Below are 24,479 nucleotides of genomic sequence, written 5' to 3'. Positions count from 1 at the left end.
CAGTATTGAATGAATTGGCGAATGGCCATATTGGAATTCCCATGCAAGCACGTGTCTGCTGTACTGTAAGCGGGAAGCTAGCCATTCGATAGGACTAACTAAAGTTGGCGGGAGAAAACAAATGGCACCCCATAATCTCCATCCGTCCCCACATCGAGTCCGCACCGCACACACCCGTCCTCCTTTCACAGCCTTGTCTTTGAGCACGGGTCAGAGTGAAGACACCTGAGAGGCAGGAACATTTTTAAGGGCCAAGATATTGGCTAGCGAGTATATGATGGATGGCTATCCCTCACGGCCTCGTCAGGACGCGCAGTCGGGTTGTATTAGCGACCGGCGTGCTGCTCTTCGTCCTCCTCGTCGCTAAGATGCGGTCCAAGTCGCTCTTCATGACCGTTACCGTCGCCGGGCCCGCGAGCCATTCGGCGACCGCCCAGCGCGTGATCGTTGGCGGCGTCGACGTAGGCTGGTACCCGTCCGGTCGGACTGCGTACAACAACCTCACGGCCGTAGTCGATGGTACCGGAGTGCCCAAGTTCACCTTCGACCCGTCGGGCCAGTGGCAAGATGACGGTTACAACTGGTGCAACATGCCTCATGTGCGGGCGCAGGATTATGCGCAACCTCCGACGGATTTCGAGCTGCAGTATGTGGAGATTGTAAGTGACCCGCCCCCAGTGTTAGGTACCTCTGCACTATATCAGCCCTGTTTCGACTTTACCCACTTATACTAATTGCACCTGTAGATTCAACGTCACCACAAGCGGACACCCTATGCGTCGAATGCATTCCCGGTTGAACCATACAACTGGAATTGCGACGACCAGGGCCTCTTTTTCTACGGCCAATCCTTCCAGCCCAACTCATTTCCACCCGCAAAGGTTTACTGGAAAAATACCATCTCTTCCATAAATCCATTTGTCCCGTCGGGTTGGATCGGAACGTGCCAGTTCCCGCAAATAACCGCAGGAGGCCTGGATGACTCTTGGAAGCATGGAAAGGATGTCTATGAAGTCTACGGCGAACTCCTGGGTTTTTTGCCCAACAAGGCCGAGGGTAATGGCTGGAGAGATAAAGTTCGGTACAGGGTCACTCAAAACGTCATAACGAGCCAAGTTTCCGGGGCTTTAATCGCAGGAGCGTGGGGGGAGGACACCACTGTGAACCCGGTGGGCGTCACTATCCAAGCAGCCAATATCGATTCCCTAGAGCCGCAGTATCCCTGCCCATCGGCATCCAACGCATTCAACGCCATCCAGTCGCCCAGCAACCGAGCTTGGGCCGACCATTTGACAGCCGCGGCGCCCCTGTACGCAACTCTCGACGGTATCTCAGGTGTACCGGCCGACGATGCCGGTTTCCACAAGAGCCTGGACCATTACTTCGATAACCTGTCTGCCCGGCAGTGCCACGCCAAGCCATTTCCGTGCAAGATTGGGGATGAAGGACGCTGTGTCACGCAAGAACTTGCAGATCGAGTTTACCGCTTCGGACACTGGGAGTATGCTCATATATATCGCGGCTCTTCGGCCTCACTTGACGCTAGTGTGGCGAGTATCGGTGTCTGGATTGCCGAGCTGGCCGCCAATTTGCGAGAGGCTGCCGAGGGGAAAGACACTGTCCTTATGAGGCACAACGTTGCGCATGATGGATCAATCAGTAGGGTCTTGTCGGTTCTCCAGCTCGATGAGATGTTGTGGCCCGGTATGGGTTCTGAGATCGTCTTTGAACTCTGGAGGAAGAAGACCGATAATTCGTTGTACGTGAGAGCACTGTTTGGCGGCCGCGTGCTGAGGAGCGCCAGTCCAACATTGGGTCTAATGGAAATGCTGCCGTTGGACACGTTTCTCGCATATTTTGATGGCCTTGTCGGTCTCAATGCTGGCAAGATACTGGCAAAATGTAAGGCATAGACTTCCCTTCCGAAAGGGAGAGCCCTGCCATAGTTTGATAGGTTTCTAGCTGTGAAACGACAAGTAATGTTTGCTCGTTTCTGTGTGCCAAATCTTCGCATTTTGGCTTGGATTTCATGATAGGCCAAGCTCGCTCCTCATGTCTGCCCATCTCCCCTTTCTTGTTGGATCAAGCTCTTGGAGCTTCACAAGCCAGCTCCTGACTTGTTCAGTCTCGTTCTCACTGAGCTTCCGGCTCTCCAGCTTTACCAAGGCGATGGTGTACTCGAGGAGCGCTTCGTACAGCCACTTGATGTCATCGTAATCTTCGAGCAGATCCTTAATGTCATCGAGCTCACGAGTTACATATGCGACTCGCTCCGGGATCTTCAAGTTTGGCGCAATAGCGCTTGAATCGACTGAGTCGAAGAGATTGAGCATAAGAAATTGGTGGTAGTACCACAACGATTGGTCTTCGGGGCCAACGTTCAGTGCCTCTCGAACGAGATCAAGTTCTGAGTATGCATTGTCAGTATCGACTAGTTCCATTCTTTGAGCGACGTAGGAGAAGATATATTATACCATCTTCCAGAAATTTCCTTCTTGCAGCATCATCCGCTTGGCGCTCATCCAGCAGTCGTGGAATCAGTTTGCTCCTGTTGTGCCACGCCGAGAAGTTGGAGAGGTCAACGCGGATCATCTTTGACGTGTATTCAAACTCGGAAGCGACCAGGCTCTCCGCCGACTTCCCGTCTGGACTGAGCGCGGCGCTTTCCAGCTGTGCGACAACATGCCGCCGATAACCCCAGGCATGAAAATTGCGGCGGTCACGCGTCAACATCTTGCCCACGAGACCAAGCTCCTCAGTCCAGATTCCACGAGAAACCACACGGTCCAAAAGCTCGACAGCCTTTCCGAGGATCCAAAGCCGGTAGTTCCAGATCCAGTAGCATTTTGGAAACTCCATCAGCAGGGGTATTGTGAAGGCTAGCTCGGATCTTATTGTATCTTCTCGGGCCTTGATTCCATCATCAACTATTGTACCACTCGACCCAGTCTTCTGGAGGTCTTGGTGTGGCTGGGTCGTGGTCGACGAAGAGGAGGATGAGGCGGCGGAGGACAGTGTGGTAGTGTCTGTCGGAGAAGAAGTCGGCAACGCCTTCGAGGGCGACGAGCCAGCCGATGGCGCGGACAATGAGCCACAGATTAGCAAGCGTCTGCGGTCGTTCCATACTGTATAGTACTCCGGGTTGAGTCGCAGCAGCCGAGAGGTAAGCGCGAATACTTCAGGAGCAGTGTTGTTTGCCGCGATCTGAGATGGTCCGCCAAATACCCATGTTAGACATATGACTGTGCCAGATTGAGTAATGGTTGATTGTTTGATATACATGCCTCTTTCCTCAATTTATCCTCCAAATCACGATACTTCTTGATCTTTTCTATTTCCTGCAGCTTCTGTTCCTCGGTGCGAGGCTTGCTCGTACGACTTATCCCGTGCTGATGTCGACGCGTATCTTGGAGTTTCAGTCATCAACGAATCCCCGCTTTTGCTTGCTTGTCTCTAGGCCTGCCGGGAAAGAGGCAGACCAGGGCACGTGGAGGAAGGCGCTTAATAGCAGGGAATTGAAGACGTACACTCGCCATGTTGGGCAACGTCGTAAATTTCCAACGAGCTGAATTTTCCCTGCCTGGTTTGTAAAGATGGTTGCCCAGAAACAACAATACAGCGAGTAACAGGTGAATGAATTATATTCGTGAAATCAGTCCTGTCCGATCGACTCGGCAAGCACATCCAATTTGGCAGTGACTTCATCCACAACTCAACTCGCCCCGCCAACATACCAGCTATATCCCAGTCGTCCACGTGACAAAGGTGGTCTTTGGAGGAGGGAGGGGCTTGATATTGAAAGACACTACCAGTACCAACCGACATTCAACATCTCCACTCCTTTAAGTTTTCTCTTATTGATAAACAACTAACACAAATAGCAGCTATTATATACTGTCCTTCACTCTACCATATGTCAAAGCAGCCATCACAATTCCATTCTTCTCGATTGCCATCTCATGCCTCCCCTCAAACTTGAACCCTGCCTTCTCCAAGACCCGACAGCTCCCTGAATTGCCCTCCAACACCTCAGCCTCGAGCCGTAGTAGACTCTCATGCTCTTTGAAGGCCCAATCCGCAAAGGCTTTGACAACCTCAGATGCTATGCCTTTTCCCCAGTGTTCCTCTCCCAGCCAATACCCGATCTCCATAGTGCGATAGTAGATATCACTTTGCTTCTTCAAACCAACGCTACCCACCAAAGTCGAACCATCGGGTGTGCAAATGGCAAAGTCGTAAGGCGATGCGAGTTCTGATATCCATTTCTTGGCGTCTTCGGTTGTGTAAGGCGAAGGAAAAGTGTTTCGCATCCACTTGGCTATTTGTGGGTTGTTTGCTGCACGGCTGAGGCAGTCGATGTCCTCGTCGCAGTAGCGTCTGATTTGGCAAGTGGTCAAACTGAGAATCGGTTTCGGATACATTTTGAAGGTCGGTATTTTATGACTCTTTGATCTCGCTTTCTTTAGTCTGACTTGGAGGTAACAATTGAAGGGCGTTAATTCATGTTGACCGAGAACTGTGGTCATCTTTATACCCCTCGCCTATCCCAATTTGGCCTTAATCTTGTGAGTCAATCATCCTGACCACCCCAAGCTGACATACTACCCAACTTGAGCGTACCCACCAAGAGGTTTCATTTCCCAAAGTCAGCTATCTTGCTTACACTTACTTATCTTTCTAGTAATGATAAACGGAGCAATATCTTTACTTTAATGGCTTTTGTAATAAACAGCATGAAAGAATTTGAAAGCGCTTTCCCTGTCCGAACAAACTCGAGCTGCAATCCATCGCGCGGACTGCAGCTGCCTCTTTTGGAGTTTGTAGGTTCCCACACAAGTCAGGAGGCAGGTATGGCGAGATTCCATTCACGGTACCTTCCTTTTCACCAACATGACGAGCTAGTAGGCTTCAATGGGAATAGACAGCATTGTGTGCTGGCCTCTGGATTCCTTTGCCTTGCAATTTCCATCAACTTGCCCCGGCCTTTACAGGCATCTCCCATTGACAGTACATTATCCCTATTGACAAACAATAGGACCCTTTGGCATTGTCGTTCCTGTTCTTAAGGATTCCATTAAGCTCCCTCCCTTTCCGCCTTCCTGCAAACAAGCCTATTACCATAGCCCCTGTTTTCCCCTAGAAAACGTTCTTGTCAGTATTTGTTAGCACTTTATCAGCTACTCGTCACATCCAGGTGCACCTCCATCCAGACAAGTCGGGTACTATATCATCCAGGCGAGGGTAGTCGATCATATCAAGGCAGCATACCTTGAAGTATTGTTCTTGCTGTATCTCTTGACTTCTTCTACCGTCTGCCTTTTGTCACTCGTTGCATAATTTTTCAAGGCCAGCCGATCCATGCTGGCGTCAACTCCAACGTATCCGACCGCTAAGCACACGCCCGGCGATGAAACTCGAACAACCAAGCCGTCTGGCCCGGTGTCCAGCACGCCGCTCATGCAGTAATCCGGAAGCACTTAACCAGCTGGTTCCTCGGTCTTTCCACTCAGCGCCGCGTGATTCCGGATATGGCTCCGAATTTAATCTTACACCATCTACTTGCAGCCAACAGCTGGCTACAGTATCCAGGCCTTCCCTCATCTCGGTTGGCTTGTCAGACTTATACGATGGCTCCGGGTCACTTAACAGCGACGACCATGATGACATGAACTTTTCTGAGGATGACAGTGAGGAGATCGACACGTTCTCAGATTCAGAGCCTCCTGAGATGCCGAAGCCGCCACCATTCAAGAAGTCTGCAACCTTGCCTCGGGCCTCAACACGCGCTCGCACACGCCCGTCTCTTCTAGGCACATTCTCAATGGATCAGTCTGCACTCAAGTCCAGTCGCAGCTCTAACACTACTGTCTCTCGAGCCTCTCTGAGAACCTCTCCGCGACACGCTGATCGCTTCGTACCAAGCAGAGACCAGTCCACTCCTACATCTGAGAAGTTCAAAACCACCAAGAGTCTTCTACAACTGTCGCCAACCGAGAAGCTGCTCCGCCACGAGCGTGCCACCCCTGATGCATTTTGCTTCATCCCCCGTCGTACCGCCCCTATGGCGCATGAATACCGCTCCATCTCTGCGTCTGGAACTCGAGCGACAGTCAGAACAGGCGCTAGGACTGTCTTGGGCTCTATCACCCCAGCTAGCAGCGATGTCAACGTCCAAAACAACCGTCAAGTCAGCCAAGGCTCTGTCTGGACGGTTAGTGGCACTGCCCCAGATTCCCCAACTGGCGTTGTCAGCCTTGCCATTGACGATGGCCGGGGTCATCTCGCCCAGAGCGGGACGACTGCCCGCTTGTTCACTACTACATTTTCTACCATCAGGCCCAAACCGGAGGAGGAGCTTGAGAAGCATGAAGGAAGGCTGGCTGCCGCTCTAGAGATTGATCGCGCCTTGCGTGTTCTCGATTTTGAACCGCTAAACAGACCAACGGTATCCGGAAGGTACAAGGCAGCAGCTAATGGCAAGCCCTCGCAAAACAAGACATATTGGAACGGAAGTCAGTGGGTAAATAATGCAAAACCTCTCAGTAAGTCCATGATATATCAATGATTATATCATATGCTAAGCCTGCGGGTTCAAGGACCAACCACTGCAATTGCCAATGCACTAACATACCGCAGGCTCAACATTAGTCGATCATAGCACCAGGATATTGCCTGTTTCTCCTTTCAAGTATGCAGAGAACCCCCGAGAACACGATAGATAGACTACTAACTCACATAACAGAGTTCTTGATGCCCCTCGCCTCCGTGACGACTTCTACTGTTCGGTTCTGGCATACTCCTATAACGCCCATACCCTCGCTGTGGGACTCGGCGGCTTTCTCTATAGCTGGTCAGAGGGCACCGGAGTTCGCCTCCTGGATGAGGGACCTCGAGATGCGAGCTGGATCACATCAATCGCATTCTCATCAACCAACGGTGGCAAAGATATTCTGGCATACGGAAGATCCAACAAGGCCCTTTCCCTCATATCCCTTCGCGAAGGCAAGCCCCGTATCCAGCTGCCTAGGCCGTACCCTATTGCATGCATCAGCTAGAAGCCAGTGTGTACAAGACGGGCATCCAGAAACCCCAACAACCCTGGTGTTCAGGTTGATACAGAGGACCTCCTCGTCGGAGACGAAGCCGGGAATATCTACTACTACATTGTGGAGTGGCCGGCAGACTGGGAGGTTGCACGAGACAACTGGAAGGGAGAGGCCCGGTGGGTGCATATGATCAGCGTCCATCTGCAGCAGATATGTGGGCTTTCTTGGTCCATATCGGGTAACATGTTTGCCTCGGGTGGCAATGACAACATGTGCTGTCTATTTGACACCGAGAAGGTGCTAGAATCGGCGCCTGACCCAATGATTGTGGGTAGAGAGGGCAGGATGGTGGACGTCACCGACCCGAGCTTCAACCCTGAAGATCTCGAGCTCCCTGAGGACTCCGACGAGGAGGAAGATGACCTCCCGTCCCGTCACCCTCTGATTGCCAACCGCTTACGGCTGGGCTCAGCCAAACAGCGCTGGGCTCACGGCGCCGCCGTCAAGGCCATTGCATTTTGCCCGTGGCAAGAGGGTCTTGTGGCCACGGGCGGTGGCTCGAACGACAAGTGTATACACTTTTTCCACACTACGTCGGGCGCAGCACTGGCCACAATTGCAGTGGCTTCTCAAGTCACTAGTCTGATTTGGAGCACAACAAGGCGAGAGATTGCAGCTACTTTTGGTTACGCCCAGCCCGAACACCCTTTTCGCATCGCCATTTTCTCTTGGCCTTCCTGCAAGCAGGTTGCTGCAATTCCATGGGAAGGCGAACATCGGGCCCTGTATGCGATTCCATACCCGAGGGAGCCGCTTGCAAACCAATCATTCGGAAAATATCGTGAAACTGCGCCGAGGCCCTCAGTCTCAAATGGGAACGGTCTCAATGGAGGTAAGGACGGATGCATAGTCGTCGCAGCCAGCGATGAGAGTGTGAAGTTCTATGAAGTATGGCCAGCCGATAAACGACCCACTACTGGAGGAGTCGGCATGCTCGGGGGCAGTGATATTCTCGAGTCACTCGAAGGCATCACGAAGGAGGGTGATGTTATCCGTTGAGAAAGTTGCTTGAGAAGAGCCCCGAGGCAATAGTCACAAGACATCCACAATGTTTTGAAATGTGCAATTAATTGCTCAAGAAGATGAATGGCTTTTCTGTGATAGGCAGAGGGCCTTGGACAGATGGGGGCTATCAGCACAGCTGACGGCTATCCTGAGTTTATACGAGATTGGATTGCATATTCATGGCTTTGTAGTGGCTTGTTTCATTTGCTCGTTCTCGAAACAAGTAGCGAACGAGAGAACAGAAATGATCAAACTGGCCATGTTACAACGCGCACTTGGTCTGATAGCGTGTTAGCTGGAGTAAGATTTGGTAAAAAGAAGGTGCAAAGAACTGGATGAGACTCGGGCTTTTGCAAAAGATGATAACAATACAAACCCAACAGCTGAATACAATATGAATTCTTTAACTAACAGGCTCTGAAGCCAGGAGGCTCCATGACTCCAAGCCAATCAACTGTTATCACTGTTGTTGTCTTTCAGAAGGAAAAGAGTGCTTTGGAAACTCTTTATCAAACAGGCTCGAATCTTAGTTGCAATGGGGCATGATTTGTGTCCGAAATCTAAAACCCTGGATCCAGCCCAAAGCTAAGCTTTCGCATTACTAGATAGTAGATATATAGGTATTTATCATAACACATTTGGAGGGGCACCGGACTCAGTTGGATTTGGTCTGTCCCTCCTCCCATGTCTCCTGCACAATGGACCAGTAGCGATCCTCATCAGTGCGCATATGAGCAACGTGGGGGCTGCCGACAAACTTCTCCAACCTAACAGGCAGGCCCATCTGCTTGGCCTGGTCGGCATGCCTCTCGACGTCGCGGGACGCGATGAACTCGTCGACGTCGCTGTAAATGTAGGCCCTCGCCCTCTCACCGTCGCCCTTGACGGACCTGTCGTTGTGGGCGGCGGCGTTGCTGGCCAGGGAGGTTGTCCGCCTCCGGGCCCAGGGGGAGACGTAAAAGGCGAGGTAGTAGATGACGATGAAGGTGTGGAACACGGGCACCAGCAGCAGGCGCTTCCAAAAGGGCAAGCCGACGCTGAGCACGGCCAGGGAGCGCCGGTACGAGAACTGGCCCGGACACGAGTCCATGACCAAGACGTGCGGCGGCAGCACGCACCGCCGGTACAGGTTGGCCAGCATTGCCGACCCGCCGTTGGAGAAGGCGTGGACGAGCAGCTCGGTCCGGTCGCCCGAGAGCTGCGCGGCCTCGAGCACGGCGACCGCGGGCTTCAGGGCGCGCGCGACCGCAAAGGAGAGGAAGCGGTGGTAGAGGCGGTCCTTGACGAGCAGGATCTGCGACGTCGGGAACAGCGCCCGGTGTCCGATTACGTACTTGGCCAGGTGTACGTCGCGCGCGTCCATCCAGCCAAAGACCACGATCAGCTTGGGGACGCCGGCCGGCGGTGAGGCTCCGCCGCCGCCGCCGCTGCCTGTTGTGGATGGAGGCCGATAGAGGTAGACCTTGTCAGACAGTTTGGACATGAACCCCAGTGGTCCCTGGTAGGAACCGGGAGGTGTTGTTAACGAAGAATCCATGACTAGCAAAATAGTACCTTATTGTTCTAGTTTTAAAATCTTTTTTTATTAAAGGTGTGTGCTAGATGGGACATGAACTGTGATCGGATCATGAGCCAAGACTGCCGACTTTATCGTTGCAGACTTGTTGTGTGTGTTCCTGTCATTTGAGTTTCAAAGGAGCCGAGGCTCAACAATATTGTCCCTTGGCGTAGGCTTCCATTTATCCAGGTAACCGAGTCAAAACGGATAAAGACCGAGCGAGCTATGTAAAGCTGTGCCTATCATGGGATTGTCATGTGAGCGAGATAATCAGTATAGAAAAGGAAAGAGAATGTGTTGATAAGATATAAATGAGCGAGCGGTGACACGGAAATAACATGCACAAAAGAGTAAATTACAAATGTTAATATATCCGAACAATCACAAAGATTTTTTTCATTGTGTTTACGGTCACCTTCATGACTGTAAGCGATGGCGTAATTTCAAGTTATAGCATGGTATACACAGGTAGATTCGCACCAAGTATTATTATAGGTAGGTGGTTTGGTGCTTTGGTACTGTAGAAACATGAGCCATGCAAGTCATACAAAGTGTCAAATTATTTCTTGCTTATCTTATCGGGCTATGAGCAAAACTGAAAGCAGATTTGGTGGGGGAAATTTTCCATCGACGCATTACCATGGATCGACCCATTGCTTGATAATTTTGCCCCGCCAATTTATTATTCCAAGACAGCAAAGACTTGAATTGCGCCGGGAGAGATTTTGCTACAAAAAAAAAAACCACCCTCATTTCTCAGACTGAAGATCATCTCTCCAAAAATGGCTTCAAGCTCACAATCTCCAGGTATCTACCAAGAACCGCCTTCTTTCTCATGTCCCCAATGACTTAGCCGAGCGCAACAAACCACTAACACATGGGCCCGCGCCACACAAAAACTCCAGATGAATGCCAAAACGCGTTCGAGCGAGGCGTCGCCCTCTCGCTGCATCTGTGGGAGGACATGACGTTTGCCGTGCAGAACAACATGGGAGGCGGCGACTCGGCCGACAAGCGCGACTGGACCGCCGCAGCCGTGGCCGAGCTGTTCCCCAACATCCCCGACGTCGTCAAGTTCAACAACGCCCAGGCCTCGTCCTCGGCGCCCGCAAAGTCGCCCTTCCCGACCCCGGACGACCTCGTCTCGGACGTCGAGGAGCGCCTGCTCGACATCATGATGGAGGAGTTCGAGACAGCAGTGCAGGATGACACGGCATACGACGTGGCTGAGCAGATCGTGCAGCTGTGGACGCAGTGTTGCAAGGGATCGGTCGCAGAGGTGGACAAGCTCGCCGAGAGGTGGCAGGCCAAAAAGGGCAAGGCCGTCGTGTTCAAAAAGGTTGAGGATGCCGACCAGGACACCGACTGGGACGATACGGATGGAGACGACGATGACGACGACGACGAAGATGACGAAGCACCTGCACTCGTGGAGAAGCGAGAGAAACCGCCCCCAGAGGTTGATGAGGATGGTTTCACCAAGGTCACAAGGAAAAAGTGATTTGAGATGCCCTGAATTTCAAGTTAAAACGGATGTCGAGCAGGGAGAGGGATAGAGGGGGTCATTGCCATGGTTAACCTCCCGAGTTCTCTGTCTTGGCAACAGAGCGCTCTACATGACCATCCATACTCAACTGGTGCGCGCGGCAACAAGGTGCAAGCAAGCGAAAATATACCCAACAAATACGATGCTCAACAAAATTACGAAGCCCCGTATAACGCCAAATAACCGGACAAGCCCTCAGTTCGGGCTAGAATACAGCGTCCTTTGGGAAGATTACTCCCAGTCCTCTTCATCGCTCTCATCAGCCTTCTTCGGGTCCTTGGGGCTGTTTGGAGCCTGGCTGGGCACACCTGATGCTGCACCGACAACGTCGTAGCTGGCTTCACTGTCTGCCTGCGACTTGACGTCGAGCTCGTTGGACTTCCGCCGGTCGCCCGGGGTCTTGGACTTGATGGCGGGTTGTGTGGGTTGGGGCGGTACATTGATGGTGGTAGACGAACTGGTTGAGCCCGGACGTTCAGTCTTGGTAGCATCGGCGGCTGATGTCTTGCTTTGAACTGCGGGGGTTTCCTCGTCCTCCGAGTCTTCGTCCCAGCCAACTTCCTCCTCGGTGGATGCAGCTGTGCGACGGTATAAATGTTCAGTACATATATACATATATCGCAGACCGAAAATGTCATGATAGGAGCATTATTCAACGTACCTTTGAGCAGATCCCGGCGTCTCGCCTCTGCAGTTTCGATACTGTGCCTAAGAAAATAATATCTCTTCCAGAAATCCGGATACGGAATCTCATCTGGCACAAGCTTCTCCATCGTAGTTCTCAGCTCGGGATACTTCTTCAGATCGGCGCTGATGTCCTCAGTCTTCTCGCCAATGTCGAATTTGTCCGACCAAGCCGCGTACTCCTCTCCAGCAGGGTCCTTGGAGAAGCTTTCTGGGTTCGTGTGGATGACGTGCAGCTGGGCATCAAATCGCGAAGTGTGAATAACCCGTTTGCCCTGAGCATCCTTGCTCTCGAACAGGACAGCGCCAGTTCCCCGGCTGTTGCTTTCCGAGGCGGTAGGTGGCGCAATGCTGATTGACTCGCGCAGGAAATCACGGATGTTGGTACCGAACTTGAGAAGAGCCTCGTCGGCAGCGTCCTCGGCCTTTTGGATATCCTTGAGGCGTTGAGCAGCGGCGACCTTGAGACGGGAGAGGACCGTCTCCGACTCTTTGAGGGCCTCGTCAGTGGTCAGCTCGCGCGTAGTTCCCGAGGCTCCGGCCTCCGTCGCGGTGTTTTCCGGGGTCGCGGTTGCGAGGGACAAGGAGCGGGTTCGGCTGATTATGGTGTCACGGAGACTAGAGAAGCCGGTTGTAGCATCCTGGCCGACGGCAGAGAGCTCGTGCGAGGCTTGGTTGTAAACCGAGCCGCCCTAGAGAGATTGCTTGTCAGACTCATTTTATGTTGGTTCCCATCCCTAGAAAAGAGATGGCATGTGGAAGGTCCGTCGAACCTGCTTGGCTACGGCACCGATGAAACCGCCGATGCGGGCACCCCAGGGGCTGGCGGAGAAAGCGCGGTAGGCGTCCTGGACATCGGCGGTCAGGGTGTTGGGATCCTCAGGCTGCTTGCCCTTGTCATTGGCGGCTTGCTTGCCTTCGTTTTTGAGCGTCTCCTCGGTAATGTGGTCGTAGGCGAGATCCATGGTGACAATGTGATGTGCTTGTATATGTCGGTCGGAAGTTTGACTTGAATGGGTAGCCGGGGGTGGCTTCGGTCGGATGGTAAGTCTGGTCCGATCAAAACAGGCGTTCTTCGAAATCGATTGTCAGGACTGTTCAAACCCTTTTCTTTTCACTACTCAAACTGCCAACGGAGAAACCTCTATTATGTGCAGGGCGACAAGCAACAAGACGGCTTTTCGATATGTTCCTATCTGGATAACGGCATGGGCTGATTGAGGGAGGACCTTGAGGTCATTCGTCGGTTTGGTCCCGCCCGTGCTCCCTCGCCATCCACCTGCCAAAAATGCGGGGCATGCTAAGACGAAGCTGCGCCGTGTAGACCAGATGGGAAGCCAGCTCTTTGTAAAGTCGTTAAACGTTATAAATGTGCTTCCTTGTCTAAGTTGTTTGCCTTATGTATTTAGACATGGTACATTTGTCCAATTCCTCGAATAGTCTTTGAAAGACCTGATATAAGAATCTCTGCTACAGCGCGCGCCTTTCGTTTTCGCTGTGGTGTCAAACAAAAGGTGCCTTAGGCATTACTAAGTACAGTAGTATAGTATACTCTTTCTTTTCTCATGCAACAACTTATGCAAGCTGGGACGGACCCTGAGCCCACTTTTTCAAACAACAATCAGATACTTACAGCCAGTTACGGCAGGCAGTACTGAGTATGCATGCGGCGCGCGCATACCGTACCTACTGTAGTATAGCTGCCTATCAGATTTCAAGGACTACCCGTCACCCCAAGTTCTCAAGAATCAGCAGATAGATAGAATGAAGGTTGACAGGCCATCACAATGGCTCGGGCCTTACATTTTTTTTTTCTTCCCACCGCTTCAAAAGTCACAAACATGGTGCAGCCTCTCTCTCAATTATGCATTTCCCTGTCATTGAGCTTCATATAATTTGCGTCTACCACATTCGGAATGGACGCCGGTGATAGCCGAACCCAAATACCACGCGCGCGCGAGGCGCACCTGGCTTGCTGGGAAGGATGGCCAAGCATGTACAAGAATTAGAGAAACAAAATTCCGACTGGGATTTGAGGGCCGAGAAATAATGGTGGGTGCCGGGCACAAACCTAATCTACGATCTGCGGGTAAGTACCTACATCGTATACTCCGTATCTAGGCAAGGTAGGCATTGTATACCTGCTCATTGCTATCACCAAGTTGATGTCAAGTGGCAGGAAACTCTCGACAAGCAAACCTGCGAAAAGTACAATGATTGCTTCGCTCGCCTGATACAACAGAACTATTATTCAGCTGCGAGAGCTGATGTACAATAGCGGAACACCCGGACTTTTGGATAGAGTCAACGCCACGCCGCATATTTCCCTGCAAACGCGGATGAAATTTACAAGCAGATCGAGGCAGCAAAATGTAGGACTGCAGGGTATGCCTCCCAGTTTTCAAAGTGAAGCTTGGATCACAATAAGAAAGGATCACGTCATAGCGGACCAGGCCGTATGTCGCTAAGTTGGTAGCGCATATGAGACCATGCAAAGATATTCAATCTCGATATCACCTAAGTATACAAATGAAATTAGCTCTGGTGCAGTTTCAAGTTCTGGCAGCCCTGTTGTACAGTACCAACAAGAGAACCCATGACTTGCAGGTCAGGTCACCTCCGATAAGGAAAATTACTACTACGTGGTAGGTAAAGCGGCCAAGGAGAATTCGGCTGTTGAGCGGGTGTGCTAATATTGGTTGCAGTCAAGACGAGCCAAGCAAAGTGTCCAAACCCGTACATGGATGGATGTCTTGATGCAGAGATGCAATGGGCTTAGTAGTATGGGGGTGGCGAGACCCTGATTGATTAGGGTCGGTAGTAGCGGATTTAGGGGCATTCACCGAACGGACGAATGTCTGCCCGTCGAGAGGAATAGTGCGGGGCCTATCTGCCCGGAGCTGGTTTTTGAGGGTCTACCTCAATGCTGCGTGTTATGAGTCACTTTACATGCCTAACCTACTTCGTACAATTCTTGCCGAGTTGTACTGCAGCACGTGGTATATTCAGGGGGGAAAAAAAAGAAGAAAAAAATGTCAGTTAACTACATAGGAAAGCAAGCTGGCATACCCTGGCGACTGGCGCATTTGACAAGGTAGCCTGGGAACCTAGCGAGGCAAGCAAGGCAAGGTATGCAAGTAGTAATGATACTGGGCTTGTTGATGATGAAGCAATGATTGATTGATGGTCAAAGAGGGATGGATCATACGCCCTGCAAGGAGGCACTTAGCCTGTTATAGCTTCTGTGGAGAGGACAAGCGTATATTTTGCTCGAGACCGATCCGCTGGCTCCAAAGACCGAGCTGTGAGACGCCACCTACATAGAAGCAGTGCTGACAAATTGAAAGCCATCAGATTCCATACCCCACCATGGATGACCTCCGTGAGAGATACCTGCACCACCGTATCCCCCCAATTGAATTCGATTCGCATGTACCGTACCTTAGCTTCAACTTGAGTGAACCCAACCAGAGCAAGACAAAGATCTTCAACTACGGTACTGTACTGCAACCCATACAATACAGTTCAGCGGCTTGTTCTCCTGAACCCAAAGAGCGGCTTTTCTCTCCGGTGTAGTGGGTGGCAAATCATTCATTGAAACTCCACTTCACTGCCGACGAACCCTTGTTTTGATGTTTGACGGTTACAACCTACAAGGTTCAACTTGCCTCCTTTCACCATACCACGCCTTGCGCGCCTTCGCAATCCCCGTATCGGCTTTGCTGCTGCTTACTCCCGAGTCCCTCCTCACCTGGGATCATTGAGGGTGCGGACACTGTGTCAGCCATCACTGGGTGTTCCCCCTTGTTCTGGCCTTTTGCTTTCTATTCCTGCCGTCCATCCAGTTGATCAATCAATCATTCCATCCATCACTCTCGTCTGACCCGGCAGGCGGGGAAGCACTGTACTTTGTTCGGGATTTGCTTTTCTTTGTTTCCTACCTGGCCTGCCTTACCTACCTACCTACCTAACTAACTACCTACCTACTATCTAACCTTCTCCATACCTCCAAAATTCTGTCAATTGAAGCCTAGTGGTCCCTGGCCGAGACTGCAAGAGTTGAATATTCTGCAAGAAATCAGCGGCTTAAGCCTAGGGCAACCTTTTTTTTTTTTCCTCTCCTTTTTTTTTTCTTTTCTCTTTTTTTTCTTTTTGTCCCTCGTTGCGACCCCTGACCCTGAAATCGGGTCGTCATTCATCTCCGCTTTCCACCCTCTCCAACCCAAGATTCTGCTTCCGACATCATAATTTTTCGTCTGGCAATAGCGGGAAAGGGCAATTCCTCAACATTGCCATCCAGTTGGAACTGGTCGTCCAATCCGAGACGGGTGTGAAATAGCATAAGAAACAGCACCCAAATCATTTTAGCTGTCACCAAATACCGAAACAGCACAATGTCTTCTTCACAGAGCGGCTCGCTTCACAACTTCATGTTGACCCCGCAGCAACAGAGTCTGCTCTTCGCTGCACTCAACGCCAATCGCGCTAACGCGTCGCCAAACACGGGCTTGACAATGTCGCCTAATTCGTTCACGCAGTCTCCAGTTGGCAACTCGGATCAGAATACAATTCAAGAGAGCCCCTTTCTAGACTATGACTTCTCTTTTGATGGTGCAGATACATCGTTCGACTCACTTTTCGACAACAGCACCACTACCGCTAAGATGATTGGTGACCTGCCAGGCACAAATGAAAAGACAGAATCGGTTGGCTCAAACTCGGATGGAACAGACACTCCCGAGAAAAGGAGCCACCCACAGGACGACGACGACGATGCGGAGAAAGACCCGAAGCGTCGCGAGGGTGGTGAGAAGGTGCCCAAGAAGCCCGGTCGGAAGCCTCTTACCTCCGAGCCGACCTCGGTCAGTAACCCCAAACCACTAAGTGACTTAAGCCATGTTGTATTCATTTATGACAACTGAAGCTCAACGAATGCTGACAACTCCTTCGTGTTTTCCAGAAGCGCAAAGCGCAAAACAGGGCAGCCCAGCGCGCGTTCAGAGAACGTAAAGAAAAGCATGTCAAAGACCTGGAACTCAAGGTTGAGGAGCTAGAGGAAATCTCCAAGGCTGCCAATGACGAAAACAGCAGTCTGAAGGCCGAGGTCGCGCGCCTGAGTACCGAGCTGAAGGAGTACAAGAAGCGTCTCTCCCTACAGACCAACAGTCGCCCGCAACCAAGACAGCAAACTTTTGGAAGCCCCATGGTTCATAACCTTCCCGACGTCAACTTCCACTTCGAGTTTCCCAAGTTCGGAGCTTTGCCTGGCCCTCCTGCGTCCAACGTGGCGGGTAGTACGCCCTCGGCGAGGGGCCTGTCGCAGACACCTTCCTTCACCAGTAGCCCTAGCCAGCAAGGAAGCCCTGACGACGGCAGCAAGGATAAGGCAACGCCGTCATCGTCATACTCAGTTGGCCTAGACAGTCAGACTAAGGACGATATTGCTAAATTCTCGGGCATCTTCAGCCCTCCTCTGACCAACACAAATGTTGCCAACGCATCGAGGGGTAGCATGGACTCTCAAAGCGGCCCCGGGCTCTCGAACACTAGTTCCCCTTCGGCATCTACGGGCTCTCATGCTGGCCCAAGCTCTTCATGTGGCACATCCCCAGAGCCATTCACACAATCTCCCATGGGTTTCAAGCCGATAGACACCCTGACAACAATTGGGGAGGAGAACGCGAATGTGCAGACAACGGATCAGGGACTTGGTGGTCAAGGTCTAGGCCACTTCTCGACGACGAATCTCAACGACATTGACTGGCTTTCCCAGGCAAATAACTTCCAGTTTGACCCCCAGCTTTTCGGCGACTACAGAGAGCCCCAGCAGAACATCGTCAGCAACGGTGGTCTCGGTGGTGACTTCTTCAACGACGCATGGGATATGGATTTTGTTACACCATTCAATGTGGCACCTAGCCCAGTAGCTCCCAAGAAGGACCTCATTGCCCAAATTGACGCTGCCAAGGAGGATGACGCGGTTGACGGCAAGGGAGAGCTATTGACTTGCAATAAGATTTGGTATGTGATGCTTTTCTGTTTCAACCAACGAATACCGAAACATAATGCAAGTGCTGACATTCTCGCCACAGGGAACAACTGCAAAACTGCCCCAAGGTTCAGAACGGCGACTTTGATCTTGACGGCCTGTGCTCCGAACTTCAGAAGAAGGCCAAATGTTCTGGCTATGGTGCTGTCGTGGACCAGAATGATTTCCAGAGCGCCATGAAGAAGTACCTGGGCAAGAATGCAGAGGGATGCATCCAACCTGCTGGTGCCGCGAAGTCGAGCTAGTCTCGCTGTTCGCAGGCACCGAGGACAGTTCCATCTACGATTTCTTGGGGCGCTTTTGGTTATGATGTGATGCTTCGAATTACCCTGGGCCATGGTGGGATTTGGTTCTGAGGAATCACACCTGGAGTATTGCGATTAAACGGAGTTCAGTGGGTCGGTGTTATTGGAAGGAAAACCATGGCCGTACTAATCGGTCCGTCAGGAGCACAGACTGAAGGATTGGTGGTTTTCATCTTGTTGTTTTATCTATCGTCTGGGGAAACCCGTATATTCTCTCTGCTTTCTGTTTGTCTTTGGGATACTTTAGTGTGTCTGGCTACTATTTCTGACATTACCAAACGCTTCTTGGTCACTTTGGCTCGGATGTGATTTGGAAAGAGAGCGATCGAAGTCTGTAAAAGGTTCTCGGCCTGATTCTCTCGGTGTACAAGTCAATTTTTACGCAAATAGGATTCTTTCATGGAATATGTAACACATGTTTACTTTCAAATACAGTTATGGGTTAATCGTAACAGATCCCCAGACATCTTTTTTTTATCCTTCGCACCAACTCTCAAAACCCCCCGAAGCACCGATATATAACTTTCCCAGTGTTCTTGGGAACAGCATATGTCCTTACGTAGACGTGAGACCACATAAGGTTGACTGTCTCCGGTCGTCTAGATAATTGCTATGCCTGCTCTGCGCCGCGTGAACCCACGTTAATACTATCATGTGTTCCCTGTACATCATATATCTGCTCTCCAGCAATCAACTTCCACTTGTGGCCTGTTTCTGATCAGTTTAATTCGTCCAACGAGTGCGCACCAATACGCCATAGGTGATACAAACGCCAATCAGACAGTCGTGCTCATCACAGCCCAGAGGCGGAAAGCAGTGGCTATAGATACTATTTGTGTTTTGGATATGTTTTGTTTTTTTTTTTTTTTTTTTTTTTTTAAAAAGAGGCGATTTGATTGATACTGTGAGTAGATGGCAACAAAGATTCCAAGTAAAAAGAGAACAGCAGCCTTGGCCAAACTCTCTTTATATCGTGACAGATTTGTAGAGTTTTATGCTTGACAGAGTAGTCCCATGGGGCCTGCTGGTGGGTATCGAAAATTGAAATAGAAAAAGTTGTATGGACCTCATGTCGAAAGACCAACCCAAGTGACCTTTGGCCCTCCACACCTTGGCAGTCTTGATGATTGCCAAGCGGATAGCGTCGGGCTCCCTCCCCAAGCCATACCGCGCTGTCGGTGACGACGCGCCTGGCTCGAAACTCGTCATGGGGGTCGACTACGCGTAGTCCATACTCCGAAATTTTGACGGTTAGTTCCAGAGTTTGTCCGTATAATCATCCAATGACCTGCCTAGCACCTTCCTTCCCGAGCACGCCTCTCTCCTTGGGCTTCGGGCTATGGCTTCGGCCCTTTTTCCGACTTAAGAATCCAAACACTCCTCCGGATGAGCCACTATCTTTAGCACCCTCATTGGAAGCATTGGCGTCGGCCGGCAAGGTAGCGTCTTGCCGAGCCAGATCGGACCAGGAACCAGCTCCGTCTAAGGTCACCTGAACACCACCAGTTGGGCTCCCGACCATGGCTGCGCTGCCCTGGCGTCCCGTGCGATGAATGCCCGCACCGCTTCCTTGAGAGTTAGTGTATGAAGTCGGATATGGCATGAGCGGTGGCAGCCTTCCTGGTGGCTGCTTGCGGGATCCTGGGTGAGAGCCTGCACTGCCATCATGGCCGCTACGGTGCGACTTATGAGACGATGAAGACACCTGGCGAGCAACGGTGTTTCCTTGGCCGCCAGTTTGTGCTGGGTGGCCAGTGTTGACCATTTGAGTAGCCTCGTCAGTGGTTAGGGCTTGTGGCGGCCCGGATGCCTGCAGATTTGAGCCTTGGCGGTTGACGCTGTTGGGATCTTGTTGCTCTCCCTGCTGGTCTTCCATCTGGCCGGTGATCCTTTGGAACCATAAATGGTCAGCATCATCACGGATTACGTATTGATTCGGGAGAGTACTTACTTTTTGTACGCTGCTAATGTGTAGTCAAAGGGCCTAAAATCCCTGTCAATCATGCGATAGAGCTCATCTTCACGAATCTCCTTCTCGGTAGCATCGTCCTTTAACCGCTCTCGAGGCTTTTGTCTCCGGGCTCTAGCTTCCAGGGGAGCCTCCTCTAGCAGGAGCTCCTCCAGGTCGTATGTTGCGTCGAAGTTGGTCTTGTCGGATGACGGAATGAAAATGGGCTCGATTTGCTTTCGCTCCAGAGCCTCAAAGTCGATACACGAGAAGAAGTCGTGGCGGGTGAAACTTTCCCATGTTGCGCCCATTCGCTTATCCGGGTTGGGCTGTAGTGCATCCTTGATGGCGTATAAACAGAGTAGAGATACTGGAGGCGATGTGATCGGGTACTTTGGGTTTGCAGCTTGAATGACTTGACTGAGCGATGACTCTGAACCTCCCTCGAAAGGCCTCTGTTGAATGGCGGAGTTAGAGGGCGGAGAACTCATATCCGTCTAACCAGGACACATGTCCGGATTTATCTGAATTTCACTCTGAGGGAAACCAACTCACCTTGTTGTAGATGCACTCGTAGAATAGCACCCCCAATGACCACCAATCAGCCCTCACGTCGTATCCACGTCCTGCATAAACCTCAGGGGCAAGGTAGGCTAGAGTCCCAGACTTGCTCGTCAAGACTTTTCCAGGTATTATGTCGGACGCAACGTTCTGTATACGCATGGCTTGGTAAGCAGCTGTCGTACAAGCTCGTCATGGGCTTCAGATCAGGCAGCCAAGATCTGAGACTTACAAAATCCGTCAAGTGAACATGTCCCTCGCCGTCCAACAACACATTATCGGGTTTTACATCTCGGTGGATGATTTTTTGACCGTGTATGTACCTCAGCGCACAGCCCAACTCGGCGATCCAGAACCTCACAGCCTCTTCCGTGAAAGTCTTTCGTGAAATGTGGAATCTCAAATCGCCGCCTGTCATCAAGTCCACAACCAAGTACCTATTGAGTGGAAGTCGACAGGTTAGCCGAACTGCTTTTAATCGCCAGTGACCAGGGTGTGTGTTTGGTGGGAAGCATCATGGATGGTGCTCGGAAATCCATACATGTACTCAATATCCTGGAAGCTGTAGCGTAAATTGCAGATAAATGGGTGGTTGACATGCTCCAACATTCGTCTTTCTCGGATGATATTTCGAACGCTTTCGGATCGAACAACTATTCGTCACAATGGCTTCCTTTATCAGTTTTCCTTCTCGACTCCTTCCTCACAAAGTTGTGAATAAAGATAAGACAGTAGTCTCGTGTTGTTGGCGCTCATGACTGACCTTCATCTTTCCTGATGTACTTCAGAGCGAAGGATAAATTTGTGTCTTTCCTCTCGACGATTCGAACCTTGCCAAAAGCACCCCGGCCGACAACTCGCAGTAGGCGGAAGTGATTTAGATTCACTAAGAGTGGAGACACCACACGAGTTAGCATGATTATCGCATGCCTGGCTAGAGACGTTCTTGAGGGGGTGTTGGTGAGGAGTTTACCTTCATCGCCAAACTCGATGGGCTTGCCCTGGCTATTGCCCATCGTGACGGCGACTGTGACCTATATGGCTAGCCTGTGCAAGAGACCAGGCCAGGTAGACAAAAAGACCGTAGGTAGATAGCCAGCGGGGTATGGGTAGCTGAAACCACAGTTCAGTTGTACAGATTCCACAGAAGCATCCTCTTTTTGTCCTGATCGTTCCCAGTGTTGACCTTCGCCAGAAGGTGAGAGAAACCAGTTTACCAGACCAAAGCAAGCCAGCATACAGAGTAAAGAGGGCGGTGTCAATGCCAGAACGATGAGAGCAAGAACCGGATTCGGATCGGGGCTTGTGAAGGATCGGGGCAAGCCACAGATCTCTGCTTCTACTCTTGAAAGTCAACCACTTTCCCCTACAGCTGCTACCTGGTTAAGCAGTAGCACTGCTGCTGTGGTGTCGCGATGCACAGCTTGTGCACAATGGAGCAGGGCGTGTCGGCGGAGGTGTAGGAGTTCGACGGAGCGGTAATGCGGAAGTTCGAAAATCAGGAGCGAATCGGCGGAGTACAACTTCTGCTGAGAATTATCAAAAGTCAATTGGTGTCGCCCAGGCAGATGGTTGAAGCATTGGTGGTGTGGCGATGAGCAGTGTGTCCCTCTAGACAAAGGGGGGGAAATGTCAAGATTTTTGGCAGGGTTTGATTCTAGTTCGGACAGCACAGGCCGATGCGGGCAATACGGTCCAGGTCCAGGTCCAGGTTTAGGTGCCGGGCGGGTGCGGGTGCAGGGCGGCGCATGAATGCAGCACGCGTTCCACTCGTTGGGGTCGACACGATACCACAAATGAGGTACCAGATGGATGTACTGTGGGATAGGCAGGTAGGTAGGTATAGATATGTCAGGCGAAGGAAGGGTACGTACCAAATCTACTTGGGTAACTGCCGGTCTTGGGTGTGAACGAAAGAAAACGTGCAGGTAATTGTCTCGTGGTTTACCTGCCGGCTTCGGATCTCACAAGAAAATAATAATGGACTGGCGAATAACCGGGCTGTATGTTGGGGCGGGACTAGGAGGAATGGATGGCAATGGCAAATTGCGACCAACAAACAAAATACAGCGAGGGGTAGGATAAACTCAAGGTGAGCAATGCAGCTAAGCAGACAGACAATTGTGGTCAGTGCCCCAAATTAGGCATGTAGGTTGGCCAGATTGGTCGTTTCGGTACCTATGATTTGGTCACCCTTTTACGCGTGGAACAGACGACTGGCAGCAGCGTGGTTAATCACGAAAGAGCCAACCAAGGTGGTGGAGTTGGACACCAATTTCACGTACAGTAAGGTAGTCAGTCCGTCAGCAAGTAGGTTGGAGGTAGATAAGGTAAGTAGGGTATCGTGGATGGAATGGAGATTATGGATCCTGGAAATTCACTTGCAAGTGTACGGGTAGGCAGGTGGGTTTCCCTCATGGTTTTTTTTACTACGGGTTATAGTGGAGGCAGGGGTGAGGGGTTCAAACAGAGGGATCGCTCCAGTGTGCATACTTTTCAGGGCTCCCTCTACTGTAACACAGTGAGGTAAGGGTTCTTAATGCGGGTTGCCTCGAAAGATGCAACTGCTTATGGGGCCCAAGCTGGCAGGGGCAACTCTTGGAATAAATTCTTGTGCTACATTGCTCCTGGAATTTACATTTGATCTGCCAGCAGATTCTCATCTGTCTGCCCAAAAAGAGCAGGAGCTCGGCTGGAAGCGACGTGTTTTTTTTGTTTTTTTTTTCTTCTTCTTCTCCTTCTCATTTTTCCTCCTACTATCTCTTTTACTTCTATTCTTTTCTCTCCTTTTTTTTTCTCCAGCCGCTACAGCTAGCTGCCCATCCATCCAACCATCCATCCACTCCATACCCCGGCCCTTACTGTCAACACGCCATGACTGCCTGACGAACAGACAAACAGACATGGGCACGTGCGGTGTCAGTCGCCCAAGTCATGACTGGTTGCGAAACGCCCCTCCCACTTTGGCGCCATTCAATGATTGTGGTGGGGCCCTGGATCCAGACCTTCCTCGCCTCTGGACAGGTCAGAGATCAGGTGTGTCGCTGTGATCAACCTAGGAACCCAAGGTATGGATGGATGGTCTCTTGGGCGTTCATGGATGGTACTAGATGCCGACGTCAAACCTTGAATTAGAGCACCTTTCTTCATAGGGTTTTATCGTTCTTTTTGAATACTTGGCTACTAAATACTTTATATATGTGCCTCGTACCATCGAACTGAATATACTTCCGGCGATGACGGTGACCTACGGATACAATAAATCTAGACAAGGGGTCCTTATCGTAATTTGTCTCCCTTTGTTTTCACTGCTGGGCATAGCCCGGAACACAATACCATAGCCCAACCCAACTTACAGGACAGTTCCCTACAGCTCACCGAGTGTAAATAATACTGTGGGCAAAATGGCAATTAGGGGGAATGATTATGACGAAGAATAAAGATCTTCTTTTTTTTTTCAGTCTTGCCGTTTTACCAGTCTGCGGTTCGGAGATGCCGCATACCTCAACACCCTCTTGCAATGCAACTGGCCAGGATTGCGTGTGGGGAACTCGGACGCTCATAATCCAAAAGCTGACATTCCGCCAGACCGCAAATCGACCTCAGTTTCAGATCTTCCATTACGTATTAGGGACGTTGCAATAGCAACTCCGGAGATAATTAATTGTCCCTTTCTCGTTCTCCGGCGGCTGGTAAAAAAAAAAAAAAAAAAAAAAA

The 24,479-nt window shown here is 51.0% G+C and overlaps 11 protein-coding genes across 11 annotated transcripts; 6 read left to right on the top strand and 5 right to left on the bottom strand.

Annotated features, from left to right (window-relative positions):
- Positions 1 to 281: 281 nt before the first annotated feature.
- Positions 282 to 1,913, top strand: PgNI_00948 (uncharacterized protein; the record flags this gene model as incomplete). Its single annotated transcript, XM_031121025.1, has 2 exons — positions 282 to 659; positions 747 to 1,913. The coding sequence occupies 2 exons, from the start codon at positions 282 to 284 to the stop codon at positions 1,911 to 1,913; spliced, it is 1,545 nt and encodes a 514-aa protein (XP_030987805.1).
- A 114-nt stretch (positions 1,914 to 2,027) lies between these two features.
- PgNI_00946 (uncharacterized protein) lies at positions 2,028 to 3,536 on the bottom strand (the record flags this gene model as incomplete). The annotated part of the gene is made up of 3 exons (XM_031121023.1): positions 2,028 to 2,407; positions 2,475 to 3,204; positions 3,528 to 3,536. The coding sequence occupies 3 exons, from the start codon at positions 3,534 to 3,536 to the stop codon at positions 2,028 to 2,030; spliced, it is 1,119 nt and encodes a 372-aa protein (XP_030987899.1).
- On the top strand, positions 2,683 to 3,133 carry PgNI_00947 (uncharacterized protein; the record flags this gene model as incomplete). The annotated part of the gene is given in 2 exon segments (XM_031121024.1): positions 2,683 to 2,823; positions 2,843 to 3,133. 2 exon segments carry the CDS (start codon positions 2,683 to 2,685, stop codon positions 3,131 to 3,133), a joined length of 432 nt encoding a protein of 143 aa, XP_030987900.1.
- A 351-nt stretch (positions 3,537 to 3,887) lies between the features above and the next one.
- PgNI_00945 (uncharacterized protein) lies at positions 3,888 to 4,421 on the bottom strand (the record flags this gene model as incomplete). Its single annotated transcript, XM_031121022.1, has 1 exon — positions 3,888 to 4,421. The coding sequence occupies one exon, from the start codon at positions 4,419 to 4,421 to the stop codon at positions 3,888 to 3,890; it is 534 nt and encodes a 177-aa protein (XP_030987902.1).
- Positions 4,362 to 8,105, top strand: PgNI_00944 (uncharacterized protein; the record flags this gene model as incomplete). The annotated part of the gene is made up of 6 exons (XM_031121021.1): positions 4,362 to 4,428; positions 4,492 to 4,565; positions 4,682 to 6,542; positions 6,649 to 6,688; positions 6,743 to 7,030; positions 7,085 to 8,105. Exons 3-6 carry the CDS (start codon positions 5,408 to 5,410, stop codon positions 8,103 to 8,105), a joined length of 2,484 nt encoding a protein of 827 aa, XP_030987901.1. The 5' UTR covers positions 4,362 to 4,428; positions 4,492 to 4,565; positions 4,682 to 5,407.
- A 661-nt stretch (positions 8,106 to 8,766) lies between these two features.
- PgNI_00943 (uncharacterized protein) lies at positions 8,767 to 9,648 on the bottom strand (the record flags this gene model as incomplete). The annotated part of the gene is made up of 1 exon (XM_031121020.1): positions 8,767 to 9,648. The coding sequence occupies one exon, from the start codon at positions 9,646 to 9,648 to the stop codon at positions 8,767 to 8,769; it is 882 nt and encodes a 293-aa protein (XP_030987896.1).
- Positions 9,649 to 10,232: 584 nt separating this feature from the next.
- On the top strand, positions 10,233 to 11,893 carry PgNI_00942 (uncharacterized protein). The gene is made up of 2 exons (XM_031121019.1): positions 10,233 to 10,476; positions 10,575 to 11,893. Exons 1-2 carry the CDS (start codon positions 10,452 to 10,454, stop codon positions 11,168 to 11,170), a joined length of 621 nt encoding a protein of 206 aa, XP_030987895.1. The 5' UTR covers positions 10,233 to 10,451; the 3' UTR covers positions 11,171 to 11,893.
- PgNI_00941 (uncharacterized protein) lies at positions 11,447 to 12,864 on the bottom strand (the record flags this gene model as incomplete). The annotated part of the gene is made up of 3 exons (XM_031121018.1): positions 11,447 to 11,793; positions 11,877 to 12,591; positions 12,673 to 12,864. 3 exons carry the CDS (start codon positions 12,862 to 12,864, stop codon positions 11,447 to 11,449), a joined length of 1,254 nt encoding a protein of 417 aa, XP_030987898.1.
- A 1,027-nt stretch (positions 12,865 to 13,891) lies between these two features.
- On the top strand, positions 13,892 to 14,309 carry PgNI_00940 (uncharacterized protein; the record flags this gene model as incomplete). Its single annotated transcript, XM_031121017.1, has 3 exons — positions 13,892 to 13,988; positions 14,062 to 14,168; positions 14,202 to 14,309. The coding sequence occupies exons 1-3, from the start codon at positions 13,949 to 13,951 to the stop codon at positions 14,307 to 14,309; spliced, it is 255 nt and encodes an 84-aa protein (XP_030987897.1). The 5' UTR covers positions 13,892 to 13,948.
- Positions 14,310 to 16,022: 1,713 nt separating this feature from the next.
- Positions 16,023 to 18,701, top strand: PgNI_00939 (uncharacterized protein). Its single transcript, XM_031121016.1, has 3 exons — positions 16,023 to 16,761; positions 16,860 to 17,920; positions 17,992 to 18,701. The coding sequence occupies exons 1-3, from the start codon at positions 16,294 to 16,296 to the stop codon at positions 18,191 to 18,193; spliced, it is 1,731 nt and encodes a 576-aa protein (XP_030986862.1). The 5' UTR covers positions 16,023 to 16,293; the 3' UTR covers positions 18,194 to 18,701.
- Positions 18,702 to 19,138: 437 nt separating this feature from the next.
- On the bottom strand, positions 19,139 to 22,780 carry PgNI_00938 (uncharacterized protein). The gene is made up of 8 exons (XM_031121015.1): positions 22,637 to 22,780; positions 21,736 to 22,291; positions 21,526 to 21,648; positions 21,304 to 21,415; positions 20,995 to 21,199; positions 20,757 to 20,912; positions 20,205 to 20,656; positions 19,139 to 20,142 (listed from the first exon to the last, which is right to left on the bottom strand). The coding sequence occupies exons 2-8, from the start codon at positions 21,776 to 21,778 to the stop codon at positions 19,530 to 19,532; spliced, it is 1,704 nt and encodes a 567-aa protein (XP_030986863.1). The 5' UTR covers positions 21,779 to 22,291; positions 22,637 to 22,780; the 3' UTR covers positions 19,139 to 19,529.
- Positions 22,781 to 24,479: the final 1,699 nt, after the last annotated feature.

This window comes from Pyricularia grisea, assembly GCF_004355905.1.
Source record: "Pyricularia grisea strain NI907 chromosome Unknown Pyricularia_grisea_NI907_Scaffold_1, whole genome shotgun sequence".
Lineage (NCBI taxonomy): Eukaryota > Fungi > Ascomycota > Sordariomycetes > Magnaporthales > Pyriculariaceae > Pyricularia > Pyricularia grisea.
The sequence above is the reverse complement of the archived record's forward strand: the minus strand, read 5'-3'. Positions and strand labels throughout refer to the sequence as shown.

Excerpts from the sequence above, each read along its gene's own strand:
- PgNI_00938 (XM_031121015.1), bottom strand. The coding sequence starts at position 21,778 with ATGGGCAATAGCCAGGGCAAGCCCATCGAGTTTGGCGATGAAG. Across the intron at positions 21,649-21,735 it reads CATCGAGTTTGGCGATGAAG|TGAATCTAAATCACTTCCGC; the intron begins GTAAACTCCTCA and ends CTCCACTCTTAG. Across the intron at positions 21,200-21,303 it reads TTCCAGGATATTGAGTACAT|GTACTTGGTTGTGGACTTGA; the intron begins GTATGGATTTCC and ends TCCACTCAATAG.
- PgNI_00942 (XM_031121019.1), top strand. The coding sequence starts at position 10,452 with ATGGCTTCAAGCTCACAATCTCCAG. Across the intron at positions 10,477-10,574 it reads TTCAAGCTCACAATCTCCAG|ATGAATGCCAAAACGCGTTC; the intron begins GTATCTACCAAG and ends CAAAAACTCCAG.
- PgNI_00939 (XM_031121016.1), top strand. The coding sequence starts at position 16,294 with ATGTCTTCTTCACAGAGCGGCTCGCTTCACAACTTCATGTTGACCCCG. Across the intron at positions 16,762-16,859 it reads TTACCTCCGAGCCGACCTCG|AAGCGCAAAGCGCAAAACAG; the intron begins GTCAGTAACCCC and ends CGTGTTTTCCAG. Across the intron at positions 17,921-17,991 it reads TTGACTTGCAATAAGATTTG|GGAACAACTGCAAAACTGCC; the intron begins GTATGTGATGCT and ends TTCTCGCCACAG.